Genomic DNA, 21,442 nt, shown 5'->3' on the forward strand with positions numbered 1-21,442 from the left:
GTCTAAGAAAGGCAGATGGAGCTGGGTGAACAGAACAGCGGAAAAGATGGGTGGAGATGAATGGGGAAGAAGGAGAAAGGTATAGGGCAAAAGAGAAGGACAGAGAATGTAGCAGAAGGGCAGAAATGGGCAGAAAGAAGGGTAGATAAGGGGAAAGAGCAGAGAAGATGGGTGGAGCAGAGGGGCAAAATATGGCACAAATATTTGGACCAAGGTGAGGGTGGAAGTGGACTGGAGGTGAGCAGAACTGTGTTAGTGCAAATTGTAAATCGCACGAGGCAATGGCACAAAGCAATCAAGGCAAAAATAAAAGTAATAACCTAAAACCAGTTAAAAGTACAACTGCAAATAATGCAAAATCAACTATGAATTGGCACTTCATGAAGTGGCACTGACTTAAATGATCCACAAGAAATATTCTGTGAAAGGAAAGGTAAATTGCATACCTTTGGCTTTTTCTTTTTTCACTTTCTCCAGCTGCAGGTTCCCTTCCAAATCCTGCGTATTATACTTCTTCAGCAGAATTTCCTGTGTTTGAGACTTAAATTTGTTAACAACTTTCCAACGTGCATCCCTTATTTTTTGTGTAGACTACCTTTTTAGCAGTCTTCTGCTTTAGAATTTATTTTGCATTCCTCTCATGAATTCAAACTATTCAAAGCAAATGTAAAATAAGCTCTGCCTCAGGTAGGTTACTCACTGAATTCACTAGGTCTTTTTCCTGATTGAGCTAAGCAGATACAGGCTCTGGTCTATTCTGAAATTCATATTAAAGACATAATTAACTGCTGATAGAAACTAGTAATCTAAGCAAGGCCCTAACACTAGAATGAAAAGCAGTTTACACTAAAAAGGAACAGATGTACTTTGTTCTTATGTTCCAGGACTACATTTTGAATAGACTGATTTCACTTAGTATCTGAATCTCAAAGTGAAAAATGCCATCATCTACATGTCCAGCACCGGAGAGGTTGGGCTGAACTTTTCCATTTCTGTTCTGTCCTGATCTGTAAGGGCTGTGCTTTCACTGAAACTGAGGTATTGCAGACAGTGTTTTGGTAGCTCTGGATCATATTTTAAGTAAAATATTCTGCGTAATTGCTACAAAGTGTTTGGATATGTTTTCAGTGAACATTTCATGCCAAACCCCATAAAGCACTTAATTCACAGAGTGTGCAGTTCCTCGGTACAGAGGCACAGAACAAAATGTAATGGAATAATATTAATGCTTTCAAAGTAGGACCTGCTGCACTTTCAGGGTGTAGTTCCATTAGGTGGTAAATATCTTAGAAGGCAATGAGAGAACCCTCACAGTTACCTATATATCCATACATAAAGCTTGCACCTGATCATTCCATTGAAATCCTTTTCTGAGCTTAGTCCCTACAAATAAATCTCTTTTAGGCTTCCTCTGGAAAAGGATATTATGTGAAGAATACTCACGGGAAATACTGCTATAAATACTACTAGATGAAAATATTATATATTCCTTTCAGTTCTTAATTTGGCACTTTTGTTGCAGTTTACTGCTCTACCTTAAATCACTGCATTAACTTGAATATGTTGTTAGCTTTTTTATTTTCAGTTCTACCACAAGCAGCATTTGTTGCTGAGTTCGTTACTTTAATCTATACTGTTTTGCTGAGTGTTTGCTCTGTGGTGTTGTATTTCTGTCTACAAGTTTTTTTGGGACTTTTTTTCCTCTTTGTTACAGTTCCATTTTTGTCCTGTAGTGTTCCTCCAGACACTCATTAGCTTATTTTAGTTATTCTTCTGTTCCTTATGTACACTGTCTAATCAATAATCCTCCTCACTTGCTGCAGGATTTCCACCTTACTCTGCTTTCAGCCTCTGAGATGCTGTGTGATGGGATTCTGCCTTGCCTAGTGCACGGTTGTCTGAATTTGCTGTGTTTCAGATCATTACACTGACTTTAATTTTGATGTATTTGCATTTTACTCAGTTGTAGTCTAACTCTTTTCCCTTGATCAGTTAAATTACTATCTGTGCAGTGTTAAATTTGTACCACTGCTGGAAATACTAACTAAAGGCTTATAATTGAAGTGCTATTTACAACTACTGACCTCCAGCTCATTTCTGATTTCACTGTGATGTTGACCTTTTATAGATTGCACTGTTGTAAATCTTTGAAGTGATTCTTCTTGTCATCATATTTCTAGTAATTATGATTTGCATTGCATTAACACCTAGAAGCCTCTCCCACCTTACCCTTGTTGCATAAGATGACCTTTTTTTATGCGCTGATTCACATACGGGTAACAGAATACAGTTCTTTCTCTAAAGAATTTATGCTGAAATGAAGACAAATGCTTGCCTCTGTTCCATTCCTTGAATATCAACCTTTGAATTAATGAAATTGCTCATAAAGGATTCTTAGCCCTAGAAACTATTTTCTTCCTTTTCTACCAAAATCAGAGTATTTTGAACTTTTCTAGGCTATGAAAAAATTAATAAATAAAAAATGAAAAATGTTTGAGAGAGGTCATATTTGAGTAAAATTTTCTCAGATTTTGCTTGCTGGACACCAACATCAAAGAAAGTATTGGTTGAATATTGGGCTGAATTTTTCTTTGTTTGTATTTCACCTCGATATTGAGCAACACATAAACTAACTTGCAGCTGATCCTCACACCATGCAGCATATGATTCTCTGAGTTTCAAAATTACAGTTTTATTTCTACTCTGGTAGCTAAGCTTTGAGAAAGTGATGCTGTTTGGATTGCATGTTCATCTCATACTTTCCCAATGTACAGAGGTGGAAGGCAGTTATGAATTCTGTTCATAGATTTGCTTAATAAATGAATTTGAGGCAGGTCACTAATTTCTTTAATGATAGTATTGCTTAAAAGTCTGTGTAAAGAGCTGGCTGTTGACTCTAATGATAGAGGATGCTTACAGATAATAGCATCGTCTGCATCTTCGTATCTGGTTTCACCCTGATCTCTCATATGTTTTTTTGAGGCCTTCATTTATTTGTTTAGATAAATCTAGGTAGGCAGACTGACCGGTTGCTTTTGGGTCTTGCCAAATTTTCAGATAACGTGCCAGTATTTTGAAGATCGTTCTAATTATGTTTCTATTTTCACTGAGAAAGTTGTAAAGTGCCTGTGAAAAGCCATGTTTTTGCTTTGACCTTCTTCCTTTTTACTTCCCTTAAATGCTCTTGTATATGTTTTGAGTGTGTGTTGGAAAACTTCTCTACCCCTTAACTGTCTTTCCTAGGCAATCTCAAATGTTAGTATTACATTCTCTTCCCTGTGCACTAATTGCAGTAAACCAGTCTTCTTCACTTTATCTTCGTATGAAAGTATTCTCATGCCATGATCAATCTTTCCCTGAGCAGGTTTGTTTTTTCTTAAAGAATTACTTTGTATAAATATAAATTCTTTAATGTATAAATTAGGATTCATTTATTTTTTCATGGTATAAAGAAGTGATAGTACAGATCTGGGATGGCCAGTTAATTCTGAACTGCACCTATTGATGTGCAGAGTAATATTAATAGAGACTGAGAATTTGCTCTTTGGAGAAGTCTTGCAATGTTCTGCATAATGTTCAGTGTCTGGAGGAGGCTAAACTAATCCCCTCTTTTGGAAGTATTAATGCTTCTCAAATGGCAGTAAATGCCTAGTCTCTAGGTAACTTTGCTGAATACATGTGGGCATTTTGCTGGTTTTTAAGTGTGTGTTAAGGCTGTGGAGGAAAAAGTAATGAATTTTTCAAACATTACAGAACCTTACACAAGTTACATTGGCCACTGTTTTTCAGGAAGGAAGAATGTGCTGGGCAGGTGGTTTAAGTGATGGCTCTCAGGTGACATACCCCAGTCATTGTCTGAGTACAGACCCAAGGTCTCCTAATTTTGAATCTCTTGATTTAACCACGAGGTATTGCACTATTCCTGACAAAGCATCACTCTGTAAGTGAGGGGATAAAGTGCTACTAATACATCACATCTTATCAAATGACTTTAAACTTATCTTGTCTTTCTTTTCACTAAGGTTTGCCGTAAATCTTTCCTACTGGGGAGTAGCAGGACTTGTGTCCTTGCTAAAAGGAGAAGATTGATTTACTGTATTCATATGGAACCAGCAGGTTCCTATGAGTATGCAATAATGAATTGGAGTATTCATAAGTTTTTTTCCCCCATGCAACACTTTGGGAGACCTTAAAGCCTGGAACATGTTACAGAAGTGCATTTGATAGAAACTTATAAATGCATGTCTTCAGCATAGAATAACAGCATAAGAAATCTTTTAGTATGAACAGTATTCTTATTCTTCAAATAATGTAATTGATTGTTCATCGGGCTCAGTCAGCCAAAAGTGGAGAGAAACTTTGTACAGACATCATTAGTTTTTCTCCATTTAAAGATTAATCATGAAGAGCTCTGGCTCTTTAATTCTGTAATTTGTATATTTAATGGGCTGCTGCAGAATCTATGACAGTAATTAGCATAGCCTGAAAACTCATTAATACGCAACAACATGATTAATGCAGCATTAATGCAAACATGACTGAAGTTATTTGGGTTATGTAGTAAGAAGATTAAAGCTAAAATGTCCTGTTTGTTTTGCCAGTAGTGGGTATAATGGGGTAGCAAGCAAAATAAGAAAAAACAGGTATCAAATTAGTCATTTTAGTGTAAAGGGAACACTCAGATCTCATCCAGAGGATTTTGGGTTTTGGTTGATGGTTGGTTTCCACACCGCCAGTGTTGCATGTTTTTCCCTTTCATTCGCTCACCCTACTCTGTGTTTATGCTTGCTCAACATTTTAGTTTGATTTAGCTTTTTGGCAGTTTGAGGTATTAACAATACATAAAAAAGTTGCTTCATGTTGTGTCATCCTGAATAAAGTTAGACTTTTCCAAATACGGGGCTTTTGTAGAGTCTAATTTAGAAACTGTGGATTTCTAGTTTCTCCTGGTTTTACTGGGATCACAAAAGAAAAGGGGGTCCAGTTACAGTTTGGAAAAAAGTTTGGGAACTTTTTGTGTGTGGGTGTATACAAATATTTACACGTGTGTACATATGGATATGTACGCATTTATGTGACTTTTAAGTATCTATTTTGTATTTCTACTGAAAAACTAAAGCAACTTAAAAATGAAAAGGATTTACTTCATCAATGGAATTACTAACAGTGTAATGTTTGTGTTGATGAGCTTTGAAAATGTTTTTGAACACATTAAGGTAACAGTGAAAGATGGAACCTGATCCTGTATGAAAGACAACAACAGATCTTGGACAGATATGGGAAGAAGACTTTCCATTTTCTTCTCTTAATAACATCCAGGAAGCTATAGGCCATCACAAAATGTGAAGAACTCCTTGTATTCAGCAGAGGATCTTCATAAGTATGTCCAGGGAAGTGTCCTCTGAGTTGCTTCTTTTTCTCTAGTTCCACTATCCATTAAGTGAGACTGCTTTGAAAACTGATCCATTTTTGTGAAGTCTTCCATCTAATTTTTTTCCTACAAGTGTATTTACTTACGTAAAAAAAAAATAAATGAATCTCTTTTAGCTATTGTGATGAGATGAGGTATCGCTCTCACAGGGAGAATAGCAACAAAATGCTAATTCAATGGAGAGGTATAGAAATTGAGATTTTTACTCTCCATCTTATCCCCTCCCCAGTTAAAAACAAATTTTGGTTTATAATTTCTGTGGGAAAACGTATTTTGATTAGGCAAAAGCATTTGTACACAGTCTTAACGTTAAATAAACACTTAATGTTTGTCATCCTGAAGGGACTGCGGAGAGCCTAATGCTGTAGTCAAAATTTTATATACAATTTCTATTCCTTTTTAGCTGGTATTATGCACAAATAAGGCTCTCAGCGAGCATAAAGTGATGTCTTTCTCTGCCAACAATTTTCTGTTCATTGGAATGTGCAATTATATAATTATTTAAACCACTTCATATAACAATGTAAGTAAAATGGAAATGCAAATTATGTTTCTACAATTGTGCAATTCTGGGAAAAAATTCACTGGAAATGGATGTGCTTCACAGATTATGCAAAATTCATTTCTAAAAATCTTTTGTGATTTTTAAGATATTTGGCAGATTTCTTCTTTTTTATTTTTCCAATTGTAATGCACACTGTTTACAATTTATTTTCTTTTTAAGTCTACAAGGAAATTGTCCATAATATGCTAAGGTATTTTTATTGTTATTATCAATCTTATGTATACGGGTTGGGATTTATGTTTTTATGAAAATTAAGCTAAAACTAGTCTTGCTGGTCACTGACAAGATTGGAAATATATTTATTTGACAGTTCTCAGCACTTTTGGATAGAGTTGTTCATGTTGTTCATATTTTGGTGAAGGTTCTTGAGACTTTTGAGACTTGTAGATAGTTGTATTTAATGAATATAATAACTTCTACTTTTTAGCTATTTTCAACTGGGATCTGAACAGCTAGTTTTAGAGAAAGGTGCTTTACAGGTGTTTTTACTTAATGGTTGGGACAAAATTAATTTTTAAGTAGGTCACTTTGCTGAAATATCTCAGCTGTTATTGCAAAAGGTGATTTCAATTGTCTTGCCTCTCTGCATACATTCTCCCCTCTACTCTTCCCCAAAATTTCAAAAAGTCAAAAGACAATTTTGAGTACTCTGAATGTTTCTGTATTTTGAAATGTTTTTGACTTTTTTAAAACTTTTTTTTTTTTTTTTTAAATAGAAAAACTAAACTCAGTTCAGTTAATTTGGAAAGATATATTACAGCAAATTGTTACTGTCTATACTCTGGGTGAATGGTTTCTTGGTCAAACAAAATCTATTTTAAACTTTCTATTTTGCAAGAAAAAAGTGTTTTGCGTTAGTCAGAAATGAATTTTATTGCTGTAATAGTTATAAATTATTAGTATATGTTATGCTAATCTAGGAGCTGTTCTAATTTATTAATATTTTCCTGCTGACTGCCAACTGCTTCTTCTAAACTCAAAATAATCCCATGTGCTCTGTAAACTTGCCAGAAATGCAGTCAGACTCTCAAGAGCACATTCCTGCCTCTTAAAAACTTTTTTGCAGGTCTTGTAAATCATACTGAAATGTGCTAGAAGAATCTGAATCCAGGCAGTCTGAATCTGAAATGCCACTGAAGTTCTGAGCCTTGCTAAACTTACATGAGGGAGACAAAGAGGGGGTAGAAAAATCCCACCATATGCATTTTCTTTATTGGACAAAAACCAGTGCTCTAGCACATCGAATATTAGAGTAATAGTATATAATTTTGCTTTTAATGACAGCCTGTTCCTAAAAGGGACTCTCGAAGCTGTGTCCCTTGCAGGGTAACATGGTGGTATTGCATCTCAGTTGAATGCCTTTGAAAATGCTTGCATTGGTGACACTTCACAGCCTCATTCCCATTCTAACCTGGGTGTGCCATCTTTGAAACTAGGACAGAAATCCAGTCCCAATCCTCTACTGCATAGATTGAAACTATGTAGATCCTGACAGAAGGTTAGTCTGCCCTAATACAGTTTGGGATACTTGAAAATGCTAATGCTAATAATTACTAATTTATTTTACTTGTCCTTTTTATTACTCTGTGTTCTTCTTGTCATCTTTTATGCTCCCTATATACAATGCTTGTATTATTTTTTGTACAATGCCATTATAATTAAAGAAATTCAATTACAGAAATTAAATAAATTTCTTTATTTATAATTAAAGTAATTCTGACAGCTTCTCCAATTGCAACTATAATTTGAAATGGAATTAATGAATTTATTTGAATGACATACATTAATGTTTAATTTGTAGTAGAATTTCCTGTTGGTTTTTATCCCAGAAATGATAACAAGTTCTTGTGGAACAATCATTTGTGTCACACAAGCAGGCAGCGTGTTAGGTGAATTCTTGAGTTGCAATTCAAGATTCAGTTGATTAAAAGTACCTTCCTACTATGCCCCACAGATGGTCATGGTTTCCATCCAAGATTTAGTAGCATGAGTAGTGTGGCTGAGATGCAGTTTCTGTATATGACAAATTACAGAAGTAATTGTAATGTCACCACTTCTATTTATGCTTCTATGTTATATTTAACATTGAAATGAAGATTTTAGAAATGCATACTGAAATAATAGACACGAGTCTTTGAGCAACTTGCAGAATGTCTCACCCTCCCCCTAGGTGTGAAAAACAAGGACAATTTTTTGGTAATACAATATGGTTTTCAAGTTCTGTGAAACTTCACAGATGTTCAAAGGAAAGATTTCTCTGTCCAAGTGAATTAAATCCATTTCCAGTGTTCAGTGCCACTAAGACAGAAAAATGGCATGCATGTAGTAGTTACAAGTCTGAATGGGCTTCTGGTTATGCTTTGTGTTGGCCATGAGGTCCAACATTAATTACTATGGTTTTGTGAAAAATATTAGTATGTTCTTGTGAAAAATATTAATTTCACAAGTTTTTTATCACACAGTGAAAATATTGTCTATGGAGAAGAAGTTTGCTTAATATTTGCTTTCTCTACGTCTAGAAATGCGAGAAAATATTAATATTGAGGTATAAAAGTATTTATTTAGAGGTATCTCATATGAACTTCCTTATCTCATGAGAAATTCCAAAGATCCTTGAACTTAAAGGGACAGAGTCCTTTTCTCAGTTCTTTAATAGGTGACAAATGAATTTAGAAAAAAATAACAGTTCCTGACTCATCAATAATTTCTATACAGCTGTAGCTGCTCTACAAGCAGAGCTCTTCAATATCCAAACAAAAAAGAAGGCTTCTGCATAACAATTGAAAACTTCTATAATTATTGCAATTTTACTGCTATGAACCATTTCATTTATATTTTCTAACACAATATTATATGAGAATGGTGTTTTGCAGAAACTCAATTATTTTGTTTGTGTTTGTCCTTCTGAATTAGGTGTGAGGAGGGATCCTCTGGTCTTTAGAAATGTCTTCTGGCAGCTTCATAAAAATACTGGCAGCTTGTTAAATTAACTGTGCTCCTCACTGCTGGGATTAGAGGCCATCAGCCTCAGCCTCTCCAGCAGATACTGCAGCTGGAAGTACCTAGAACCTCACAGTATTGCAAGTGTTTATTATTTCTGAGCCAGGCAAAGCTATGCTTTTCCTTAAATATGAACACTGTTGGTTGAGTTTTTTTACATGCAGGGGGTTACTTCTGTGCAACTGCTTTTTGCAGGTGTTTTAATAGCAGGACTGATTTTCATTGTCTCAAGAATGTTTTGTATCTGTGACTGCATCATGTGATTTACATGAAACCGTGTATGATTAGGTAGAGAGGCCAAAGAATATTTCTTTCAGGTATAGGTAATTAACAAGAATAATCTAATATGAATGTGTGGCAGAATTACGGGTTTTTTTTATGTAGGTGCTGTTCAAAGTAAAAACTTTAGTCATTTATTGTTTTCTGCCTGACATAAAATAGTGAAAATACTGGATAGTTTGATAGAGTTGGGAAAAACCCAAAACTTACCGTGTTCTGTAAAAGCACCTTATACAGAAATTTCATGGGGGTGTAGAGAATAGGTGAATGTTGCTATTACTGCCTTTTCATTTCTTTTTGCAAAAAAGTTGGTGCAGGAAAGGCATGGCTCTACCACACACTCAGGGATCTTATCAGAAACCAAATGGATGTCTATTGATGATTTGGAAAGTTCTTAATTAAGCTTAGTTCATCCATTACTCCTTGGGATATTTCCAATTTTTGTTGGAAAACTACTTCTTTTCCAGGTGTTCTTTGGGCACTTAGATACAATGTTTGTAAAAGAATATATATACAGATACACACATGAACACGTGCATATGTCTTTTGGAACCAAAACCCTACTATTCTTCATAGAAATCCTTGCATGCTGAAACCTCATTTCTACTTTACTTATGGAAATGTTAAGTGACAAGTGAAAATCCACAAGTAAAACATCAACTAATGGAATAGTATGCTATTATCTGAATTATATTTTAAGAAAGAAGTTACTAGAACAACCTAAGTCACAATTGCATGTCTTTTTTTACAAACGAATAAGGGCTCACAGCAATTTCTCTCAAGGGCTGCCTCAGTCTGGATTAGTAAAATTTCTCCTTCAATGTCTAGCAAGGGGTTTTTTAGGTGAACAGAACTTCCGTGATTTTGCTTTGCAATGGTGCTGTTGTTTTTAAAAGGATATTTCATTTGTAAATTTTGTTAGAACCTACAAAACCACTTTTGGCCTTAACCATCTACTTGCTTTTTTTCTAACCAGGTATTAAAGTGAAATTTAGAACCCAGGAGCCTGATGGTTTGATTTTTTTCTCTGCATCACCTGGCAATCAGGAGGAGTACATTGCACTGCAGCTGAGGAGTGGGCGTCCTTACTTTCTTTTTGATCCACAGGTACTACAAAAGACAGGATCCTATAAAAATAGCTTATGTCATTTACCTTAGTACTTTTTACATGCTTATCCTTGGTTGGGTTGGTTGGTTTGTTTGTTTTTTAAAATTTAATTGATACAAGCTAACTTGCTTCTCAGAACCCTTAGGTAATTAGAGATTTTTAGGAGAGAAAAACTGAAATACTAAATCTTTGCTCTTTTTATTGTTATGTATGCTGCAATATAAGATTTTATTTTCTGCTTTTTTATGGGTTGGGATTTTTGTCAGTGCACTAAACACACGCAGCTTAAACTACCAAGATTTCGAAAGTGTGCAGAACTAAGTTTTGAATTAATTAGTAAGGTTCTATAACGTTAGTCAATTATTTTAAGCCTCCCATCTTGAGACTGTTTTCCTATAGAGATCAGCATGTCACCATTATGCAAAAACATAAATAATGAGGGAAATACCAACAAAATAAAAATAAGGCACCCTTCCTTGCATTTCTGTTTGTGTATTTTGTATTTTGTGCACCCCAAAACTGGATCTCCTTATGGAATTAAAAAACATTATGGCCTCATTTATAGTTCATAAATATGCAAGAAACTGTAAATAATTATCAATTTTCTAATCCACTGTTAACCTTTGCCACCTGAGCTCTGCCATAGGCAGTCCATGATCATGTGGAGGTGTTGTGCAGTAGTGAAAACTCCCCTCAAACTCTGGAGCACCTAAAGAAGCAGCTAGGTGCTGCACAGAGGCTGGCTTGTATGTGATCCCCATGCTAGAAAATATTAAATCTGCCTCTGATTCCAAGACATAAATTTCTAATAATTCGACTTCATTTACACACAGCTTTATCTTACCTTGTTGTGTACTTCAGTTTTTGGGACCACGCTTAATGTTGTCCTCATCCACACTTTAATAGGGACAAAATCTGTTTTATCTCTCTTACACCTATACCTTCATTTAACTGAAAAGAAAGCTTTATTTCCTTTGCAAGATCTTCTGAGGTCTATTCAGATTTTTTTGTTGTTGTTTGATGGTTAATGGGAGTGGATGTCTTTCAACTAGCATTTTAATGCTTCAAATAGTATTCCTAGTCCTTCTTGCAGACTTGCTCCTTCTAAAGTAGCTTTATGTCAGCTTGTTTGGACTCATTCCGTAGAAGATGTTTTATTCGTTTGGATCCACAGTATCTGGGGAACAGGAAGGGGAAGAGAGGGAAGAGTGGCTTCTTTGGGGCTTAAATTTTTTCCCCCCTTTATCTGTCTTTTAACTGTAAAGAACCCCATCAGGTCTTATATTCAGTCCTCAGAGCTTCTCAGTTCACATAATATTTTCAACAGTTACTATCTTCAATTTTAACAGATTACTTATTTATGAATATATCTTTGTTCATCTTTTTGTTTCATTTGAATCAGGCAACTCTGTCCCATGCTGATTTTTAGGATCATCACTTCAATATTGTTTCCTCTTATAAAATAGCCTTTGGTGCTGCTTCAGTGCTTCAGTGGCTGTTCAGAGACAAAAAACGCTGTCATTTAAGGCATCCAGGAACAGTGTAGGTCTTAACAGTTGATTTACTATCTTGAAAGCTAATTTCTCATTAATAATGTGAAAGAGATTTGGGTACATTCTCAGATTCAGAAGTAGGGTACAGTGGCCTACATCAATGTGTTTTGTGTTGTAACCTTTTCAAAGTCTTTCACCTATGAAAATTCAGTTCAGTTACCAGTCTTCTGTATCCCTAATATTCTGTGCTACCTTATTGTCTTTACCTTTGTGTCTATGTTTTTGTCATAGTTTCTTTTTTCCTTTTGCCATGATTTGCTATTCCTATCTTACAGTGTCAGGTATCATGTACTGTAGCAGCATTCCTTAATCTTTCATTTGTGCATCACAGTCTGCATTAGTGTGCAAATGCTTTAATTACTTCTTATTGACATCATGTGGTGTCTTAGCCAGGTTATTGGCATTGTTGTCTCTAATTATAGTCATGGCATATACAGGAAGCATTTATGGCCCTTCCTTTGTGCTCTTCTCTGAGAAATTGCAAACATTCTTTTTGATGACAATTGTGTCTCTGCTGCTTTTTATCTGTAGCGGTGTGGTGTAATATTCTGTGCTCCCTTCCAGCTGTGTCCTGTTGCAGGTTAATTATTTGTACCCTTAGTCCCTTTCAGGATGCTGGTCTGTATCTTTGCTCATGATCAGCAGCACGTTTTCTCTTTGTTGTGTCTGCTCTGGGGATAGTCCTGCCAAGTCTTCCTAGTGGGGAGCCTTCAGCAGCCTCGCTTCTTCCTTCGCTAAGTGTTAATTTCAAATCCTTTTCTTTGTGTCCATTCATACTTCTCTGAGCTCCATGTACACCACCATTCATCTGGCTGTTGTCTGACCATGCCTTTTGTCTCCCTTTTGTGCTGTGTAACTGCTCTTTTTTCCTTCCTAATTGTTTTACTGCCATTCTTTGCAGGTTTCTACTCATGGTCCAGGAAACATGAGGTTTTTTTGCAAACAGATGTCTTCCTTAGTCTTTTTGGAACAATCAAAATTTTCCATAGATCTTCCTCCAAATTCAGAGTGTCTGTAAACCTTCAGCTCTCTGTGGATTTTTTCCTTATCATAATGTCTTTATATCTACACCTGAATTATACAATCAACTGCAGCTAAATTTATGGTTATCTTTCAGTGGCTACAGGTCATTTCTTTATTTCCCAGGGAAGCACTGAGTATTTTGTACCAAATGAAATCAATTACAGTGGAAATGTAAGTCCCAACATGCAGCACCTTTTTTCCTAAGTGATTAGGACAGTCTGAGGAGAGAGTATTGAGATTCTTCTCACAGGATGGAGGGAATTGTATCCAGCTCTTCCATTTTAGAAGATGATCCATTTACTAAATTTTACAACAAAAAGGAGGAACACCAGATACTTTCTTTGTTGTGTGTGTTGCCTTCTAGGTTGTTCTTGTCATGGAGAGGTCAAAGTATTAGGCACAGTCTGAGAGTGAGGTGTTATTCCACAAAAAAGGGAAGATGGAGAATACCTGGCTATGCATCCCAATTAGACCTTCCTCTTTGGCACTGGCAAAACTTCATTACTTGTTCACCTTCTTAGTTGTAGGAGTCTGGGCATTGAAAGAGCTTTACTGGGAAAATTGCTGTTATATTCAAACTTTGGCACCTGAGACAGTATCTTTGAAGATCCATATTTGTGATGTTTCTCTGTATTTTCAATGTAAACATCAGTATGACAGAGCCATTTATATTTACTTGTTACTTAAATCAACTAAATATTAAGACTTAGTGTATGGCATAGCAAAAAATTCCAGGTTTCAAAATATGTGATTTCCAAAATGCATGACAAGCCATCTCACAGCAGGCTGTTTGAATGTGCTCCCAGAGTGACTCTGGTAGTTCTGGAAAAAGTGTAAAGAGGCCTCTCCAGTGCAGCACGTGCTGAACCCTGAACATTGTCGTGTTTTGTCTTCTCCCTTCCCTCCTCCCCAAAATTAAGCACAGGTTAGCATATATGCTTGTGTGGTCCCAGATTGAATTGGTTACAAATAAATGTGGTTTCTGATGTATAAAACTGTTAATGCTCTAGACTGTTGCCAAACATAATATGAAGAACCACTTATTCAGGCACCTGATCTTTAGAATGCAGCATCGTTTGTAACAATTTTAACGCTAACTAAGTACACTTTGATGAGACAGCATTTAATAAAATGCTCATTAATTTCATCATTAGCAAGGGTATGCTAAGAAGTAAGCCAGTTTCTTATGTCACGCCCAATTAGCATCCCATGCTAGTAATCCCATTAGTATTGTTGAATTCACTAATGGAAAAACTAATGGGCATGCTACCAGGGCACATTAATTGGGCATGACACCGGTTCTGGTTTTAATTATTAAACTACGATAATGAAATGTGTGTGTTTGTAAAATATTAAAATGTTGAAATAGGAGAGAAGACAATAAAAAATAGTATATGAAAAAGTGCCATTAGTATGTAAGGATATATAGCTTTGTATTCTCATTATGGGGCAGAGGACTGCTCTCCAGACCTCCTCAGTACCAGGATGCTGGCGGAATGGAGTAGGAAACATGCTGCAAATATTCACAGGAAATAATTTTTTCTTTAATTGTGTACATAGGTACGCATCACAGGTGTATTTTGATACATAGTATCCGCAGTGACAGTCCCCAATTCCAAATGAAACTGTAAAATCTAATCAGGGTTCATAAATCTATGTGCCAAAATGCAGTTTCTGGTGGATGAACATCCCTAAAGGTAGAATACTAAATTTTAATAAGAGGGTTTTAGTGTTAATCAAAATAGGTGGTTATTTCTATCAACAGGTTTTCTCTGTGTGCATAATTTTAAGATCCTTTGGCCAGAAAGAATACTAGGAGATCTGGAAAAGAAAAATTGCTGAATTATCTGGATTGCTACTACAAAGTTACAAGCTATCCCCAAATTAAAAGGAACCAAATTTTTCATTTGTTGGAAATGAAAAATTTTCCATTTTTTGGAAATAGTTTTTTGACGCTATTAAGTGGCCCAGCTCCAGTAGCTGAGATTCTTAAATATAGCACGGTGCCTACACAAAGAAATGTTTTTCTGTTGCTGGTTGCCTGCTGTACAGGACAATTCTGTTTTGTGAATTCAGCAGAATAACTTTGAGTTCCCAGATAGTTCAAGAATGATATAAAGTCGTGATGCAATATTATGGGAATTGTTCGGAAGTTGGAGGATTATTTGGATATAAATCTGAAGAAAATTCTTGAAATATATTAATTTTATTTTTATTAGATTATTATATTAATTTATATGATATTTTGTTTGGTTCTTTACAGTCTTGAGATTTAGTTTGGCAACTGCATGTATTATACTCCTTTTACTCAGCAATTTAGAAAAGATTTCTCTGTATTTGTAATAGGTGTCCTTAAATTCACCCCCTCATGCTGTATTTCTTTTGTTTTAATAAAACTAAGTAAAAATTCTAGTTAAATTTAAATACATTTTTACAAGCATCCCTTGTACCATAAAAGCAACCTCAATAACTACCTTTTGGGAATTTTTTTGGTTTGGTTTGTTTATTTGGTTGGTTGGGGGTTTTGCTTGGGGTTTGGTTTTGTTTTGGGGGGTTTTTTGCTGTGTTTAGTTTTCCTGAATCTCTTGGTATGAGCGTTTTCCCCCCATAAATGTATGGTGCTCTCTCATCTAGAAATTTAAGTCTTTTTGATGCCAGGTTAGCATGGACAGAACATTCACCTACTGTGCTACACATGCACCTCTTTTTTGGTCCCTTCATGTGGACAGGTGCTGCAGTTAACAATCCTGATACACAGCTGCTGTCCATGATGGAACATTGAACCATGGCCATCAAACTTCACAGACACAACAATCCATGAAGTGGTTAAATAGAGACATAATCAAAAAAAAAAAGAATAAAAATTAAAAAATCTGAGTGACATGACCCTCAATAATTTGTGCCTCATCCTTGTCTTTATCAGGGGAACTACACAGGGTTTTCTATTTTTAATAGACACTGAACTGGATCCTTGATCCTTCATTTATTATTTCAGAAGGTTAAATTACTTAGTGGTTAAATTTAGAAGGTTACATAAGTCCTGAACATCATTCAGCAGTCCAAAAGAAGTTAAACATATGACTTCTGTCTTTATTTTTAGATGTTATATGCTATAAGTTTTCATAAAAGAATAAGGTGTAATTCTAAATGTTACCTTCAAAATATTTTAAATCAGATTTTTCTGTTAATAAAAAGGGATCTGCAGTAGCAGTCACTCCAACTAATGATGGTGGAAAAGTGTATAATGATAACAGTTGGCACCAAATAATTGCTACAAGATTTCAAGCACTGGGAAACATCACAGTGGATGGGCAGTACACAGGTAATCAATTCATTTAAATAACTTTGGTATAACTAAGGGTATTGCTCACTTGGTTTTTCACTCTGTGTATTCACCCACACAGAAAAAAAATCACTCAATTTTCTGACTATTTTGTCACTATTATTTTGTCTGTTCATCTGAGGGATCTGTCCACTGTGAATCTTTGACAATTTAATACTAAATGTCTTTTTGTGCTTGTGAATATATAATTGTGTTAATCTCCTGTTGTAAAATAGACCTGTAAATATTTCCTGGGTATGTATTAGGAAAGTCTTAGGATATTGTGTCACATTAGCCTCTTTTATGAAGTATCAATACATTATTAGTGAGTTGAAAATCTGTTCAAAGCATTGAATATGTGAATAATTACCTATTTTGCTCAGGTTCTTCCGTAGCAACTAGTGGCAGTACCATTATTGGAGAGAACACAGGAGTTTTTGTTGGAGGACTTCCGCAGGGTTATGCTGTTGTAAGAAAAGATGAAGGTAAGTAGGATAAATAAGTCTGTACAGTTTGTCAAATTTTATCTTTTGGGATAGACTGAAATGCCTGTATAGCTGATTTCATCAGCATTAAAGCTGCTTATGAGGTCTGTGTACATTTTAATGAATTTGTACACAGAACTGGTATGAATGTGAAACTTATGGGCATGTTTTACATACAGATTCCCAAATTCATTCCAAAATACCCATGTAAATTGTTTTTATTAGCTTAAGCACATGGTTATGCATTCCAATTTGATGCAGGGATACAGCATGCTGGCCTGTTTTGGTGTGAATTTGTATCCTTCAGAGGTTGTTGCATTGAGCTCAGAGGTGTATGAATATACCTGTATTTTACAAATATAGAATTTATGTGGAGCTGGATCACATCTAGCTTATTGAAGAATCAACAAATACAAGTTTTCATAAATAATCTTAGGAGATATGCCAAGTGTGTAAACTGTATCAGATAATGGAGGTGACTACACAAGTATACAGTCATCTGTTCTCAGTGAATTCATATGCAGAATCTTGGCTTTTTCATATTAAACTGAAAGCCAAATTGTTTATTGAGTTTGTGTTTCCACCTCTGACAGGAAATCTAGTTGATAACTTGGTGCGGGGTTCACTAGGGTTCAGCTCCCTATTTTCTTCTTTATTTCAGAGCACTAAAACAAGAAATACATGCCTTTGTTCTTCTAAAACTTTGGTTAACAAAGTAATCCAGGATGCCTCTCTCAAAAATCCCAGCTATATATTCAAAATGAGACTGGCTATAAATACCATTTAAGAGAAGGGCACCTATAAAAACTGCTCTAAATTTTTGTCCCCAGTAAAAAAGGGATAGCAGCCATGTCATTGTTTTTGGTTTTTTGTTTTATACAAACAAGGAAAGAAAACCTTCCTGATGAAGATTCTAAACAGGTGTTTCTCTGCATCAGCTTTTGCAACACTGTTTCTTCCTACTCAGCCCATGCATGTCTTTCTTCAGAATTAATGTTTTGTTTGAAGAAAATGTTTCTTGGATTTCATAGAGTAGATTTATGCTGTTGATTTGAAAGTACCTGTATGCAAAATCTCAAAAATTTTAACATTTTCCAGCTATATATCAGTAGATGTTTTCTTCAGTGATTAGACTCATTCAGAAATCTGGATTTAGCTTGGAGACCAGCTTTATGAAGTGATTGGTGGCCGGTTTTCTATGTACACATGGACACATGATAGGGACAGCATGCATAAAACATAAATTAATTCCTACATTTAGTTGCAGATGATTGACTTAAAAAAAAATACTTTCTTTTTATGCAGGGGTGAAGATGATAGTCCAGAAAGGATTTGTGGGGTGTCTCAGTGACATATTTTTGAAAAAAATGCATACTCCCTATGAAAACTGGGAATCTTTGAACTGGCAGAATGCCGAAGAACAAAACAACGTCTATCATGTTTGGGAAGGATGTCCCACTGGACTCTCAAAAGGAGCACATTTTCTTGGCAGAGGTAGTTTGCTGTACTAGTGCTCTATCCAAATATGTTCTTGAGATAGAGAAGGTGATTGTATCAGAAGTATTGCAGTTATCTGCTTTTCAAGTCAGCTTTAGTTGTATGGGGTTATTTTTGATGGTTTAAAGTTGGGTCTCTTGGTTGACAGAAGGTTGCTGCATGGAAGAGGAGTTGAAGGTAGTGCTGCTGTAACTATATGCAGATTCAATGTGTTTGTGAAAGGTGAGTATTCATTTCTGAAGGGGCATAAAAGATGCCTATAAGGTATCAGCAAAAAAAAAAAAAAAAAAAAAGCCGGGTAAAAAATTTAGGATATTGTACTGGTTTGGTTTCTTGCAGTACATTATTGATAACTATCCTCAAAGCTGAGTGATAAAGATGTAAACTATAATCTTGAAACTTGAGTTCTTTATGTCAGAGTAGAAAGTGGCACTTAGATTTTTACTTTTGACTTCTTGAAGCTATTTATTTATTTGATTAACTTATATATGTATTTACCTTCTTTCAAGGGTTCCTGGAATTGCATTCAGGTGTTTTCAGTGGTGGACTGGAATTTGAGATCTCATTCAAATTCAGAACAGATCAACTAAATGGATTGCTTTTGTTTGTTTACAATAAAGATGGCCCAGATTATCTTGCAGTAAGTTTGAAAATGCAATTAACTTTATTCAGAGATGACCTGTAAGTTTTTTCCACAAAAGCCAAACTGGCACTGAAAGAAATTTCAAACCATAAGTTATTTTCATGTTTTACTAGTTTTGAAATGCTTTGCACAGCACATTATAATGAAGCAAAAATACGTGAACAGATGCTAAATGTTAAGTTACTAGTGTTATTTATGTCATAGATAAGATATCAATATATGAAAAGCAGAATTATTGTCTTAACTGGATGAGAAGACATCAGAAAAGAGAATAAAAGACATGTATTAAAAGCTTTCACTTCATTTCTAGAAAGCATAGAGTTTTCCCATTTTCCCAGTTTTCATACTAGAACAAAATCCATTAAACTGTAAATCAAAAAGGTCGTAATGGAAATTGTCCAGTCTCCTAATAAAGCTTTCTCTTTAAGGTATATGTTTATTTTTGTAATCCATAATTTTTTTGGTTTTTGATTTGAAACAGATAGACAGAAATTAGTTAGTTCCAGCTTCGTTCCATCTCATCTCTGTCACCATTTTCCCAATAATGTAGAGGAAGTTTCACAAATCCTGTATTAGGCAAATTTGTGAGGTAGTGCCTATGAACTTTCTTTCTGGTGTCTGTTAAATAAGACTGTTTATGCTCAGAATTATTTGTGCTTCTATTGTTTCCAATATTTTGTTTGAGTTTTAATGTGTTTGGTTTAGTTTTTCAAATTCTTGTATTAGCTACGTGACTCTGGATTTTCATACTTTTCTTTCCCAAAGATTTTGAGTTTAATTAGACTGTGGTCACCACTGCTTAGTGGGTCGAATATAGTTAGTACTTGCACCAACTAGTACGTGTCACAGAGGATTACATGGCAAAAAAATAGAGTTTTTCAGTTGGTCCAGGAAGCAATAATTTATTTTTAGAGATTTTTGAGAGCATTGTTATTCTTTATGACCGAATCTGCTCTTTCTGCACTTTTATTGAATTTAATTTACTTATTTATTTATTATTATGCAGCTGTTTTGCTAATGGATGTCATGTCACAACCTGTTTTATTGTGTGGCATTATGTCTAATGGGCATTCTCTTTTAAACTTCTGACCTAAACCATATAAATATATTTTTCTCCTTTTCAGGTCAATTATAACTTACTCCATACTTACTTTTTATACTCCTGGCTTTTCCAGCAGATAATTTTTTTCCTGGGTTTTGAATTCTGCTAGACCTGATTGCTTCTTCTTTTTAAAGCAGCCTTAGTTAAAAAATTATCATGACTTCCAGTAGCAAGTCTTGCTAATTACAGTTATTACTTTAATTTTGCCCTCAAGTAATGACCAAGATCATGAGCTAATAGCATAAGATGTTATATGTATGTTACTGTCCCACTCTAAAAAAGACTTGTATGTGTGTAATTTGCAGTACAGGGGCACTATTTACGTGAAGAATATTCACAGGGTTCTTCTGGAGGTTCTGGTAGTAGGTGAGCCTTGTTCCCTCTCTCTTGCTCTGTGTAAGACTACCAGAAACACAAGAAAATAGATTCTGACCATAAAGGAAGAAAGTGAACTTAGTAAATTGGAAGTGGAGTCAAAAGCACAAAGTAATTAGACAAAATAATTTCCTTTTCTTCTCTAACTTCCAGATTTTTGGCGGTTTTATATTTATAGTATTTTTAGCTCTGAAAATTGGAATTTTCTTTCCATTTGTCCTAAGTCAGGTAAATTTCTTTTATCTCACTTTAATCGTGTCCGAATTAACATCTCCATAGCCTTAAGATGAGGAATTGTCGAGGGGATGAGCATGTGCATGCTTTTCCAAGGCTTGCAGCTTTGTGTTTTGCCCATACATAATGATGACAGAAGGCTTTTCTGTGCACTTGAGCTCACGAGAAGAGGTTAATAGAAAGTGAAAACAAGGGGTGTAGCTTGTTGCGCATGAGCTACGATGTCTTTGTTAGGAGCTTTGGTCAGGAGACACTTGCACAGCAAAACAGATTATGAGCTATACCACTTATCCTGAGTGCCAGGTATTCCCTGACCCTTCCCTTTGCATAGGTCACAGCTCTCTTATTAGCTTTTTAGTTTGGGAATGACTATAGCTACACACATGGCTGGACTGCTACCAAACAGCCAAAGACTCTTTCTCGTCTTCTACCCAAGAACAAAATGATGTCCTAGAAAGGTGCTGTGCATAAAGGTCACTTCTTCCATGACTTCCATGCCCTGAGAATTAACTCAAGCCAGTGAGGTCAATCTGATTATCTTCGGATCCAGGCATAATAATTACAAGCAAACTGTGACCAGCTCTACTAGTATGAATCTCTAGCTCTTACTCTGGCACGTGTTTCCTGATGAGTTTATGTGATGAAAAGATTTTGTAACTGCTGATAAAGTTTGCATTTCTGATTTTGATGCTGACCACTTCAACAGCAGCGAAAGCCTAAGCACTGTCAGGCTTTTTGGGCAATACTGGTAATTGGCTCCCGAGAAATTGTAGCTGATGATTTGGTTCTGCAAAGCTGCAAGTAAGAAAAAAGTCCTGCAAGAAC

The 21,442-nt window shown here is 35.4% G+C and overlaps 1 protein-coding gene across 1 annotated transcript in view; it reads left to right on the forward strand.

The window, feature by feature from the left end:
• USH2A (usherin) overlaps positions 1-21,442 on the forward strand; it is a gene marked incomplete at its 5' end in the record, with an annotated part of 385,998 nt that overhangs the window by 117,971 nt on the left and 246,585 nt on the right. The window contains 5 exons of the mRNA XM_082300920.1: positions 10,252-10,382; positions 16,155-16,281; positions 16,665-16,766; positions 18,072-18,260; positions 18,773-18,903. Of these exons, the coding sequence (XP_082157046.1) occupies positions 10,252-10,382; positions 16,155-16,281; positions 16,665-16,766; positions 18,072-18,260; positions 18,773-18,903 (680 nt within the window). The remainder of the gene's footprint in view (positions 1-10,251; positions 10,383-16,154; positions 16,282-16,664; positions 16,767-18,071; positions 18,261-18,772; positions 18,904-21,442) is intronic.

The sequence above is a fragment of the Coloeus monedula genome (genome assembly GCF_965178545.1).
Source record: "Coloeus monedula genome assembly, chromosome: 2".
Lineage (NCBI taxonomy): Eukaryota > Metazoa > Chordata > Aves > Passeriformes > Corvidae > Coloeus > Coloeus monedula.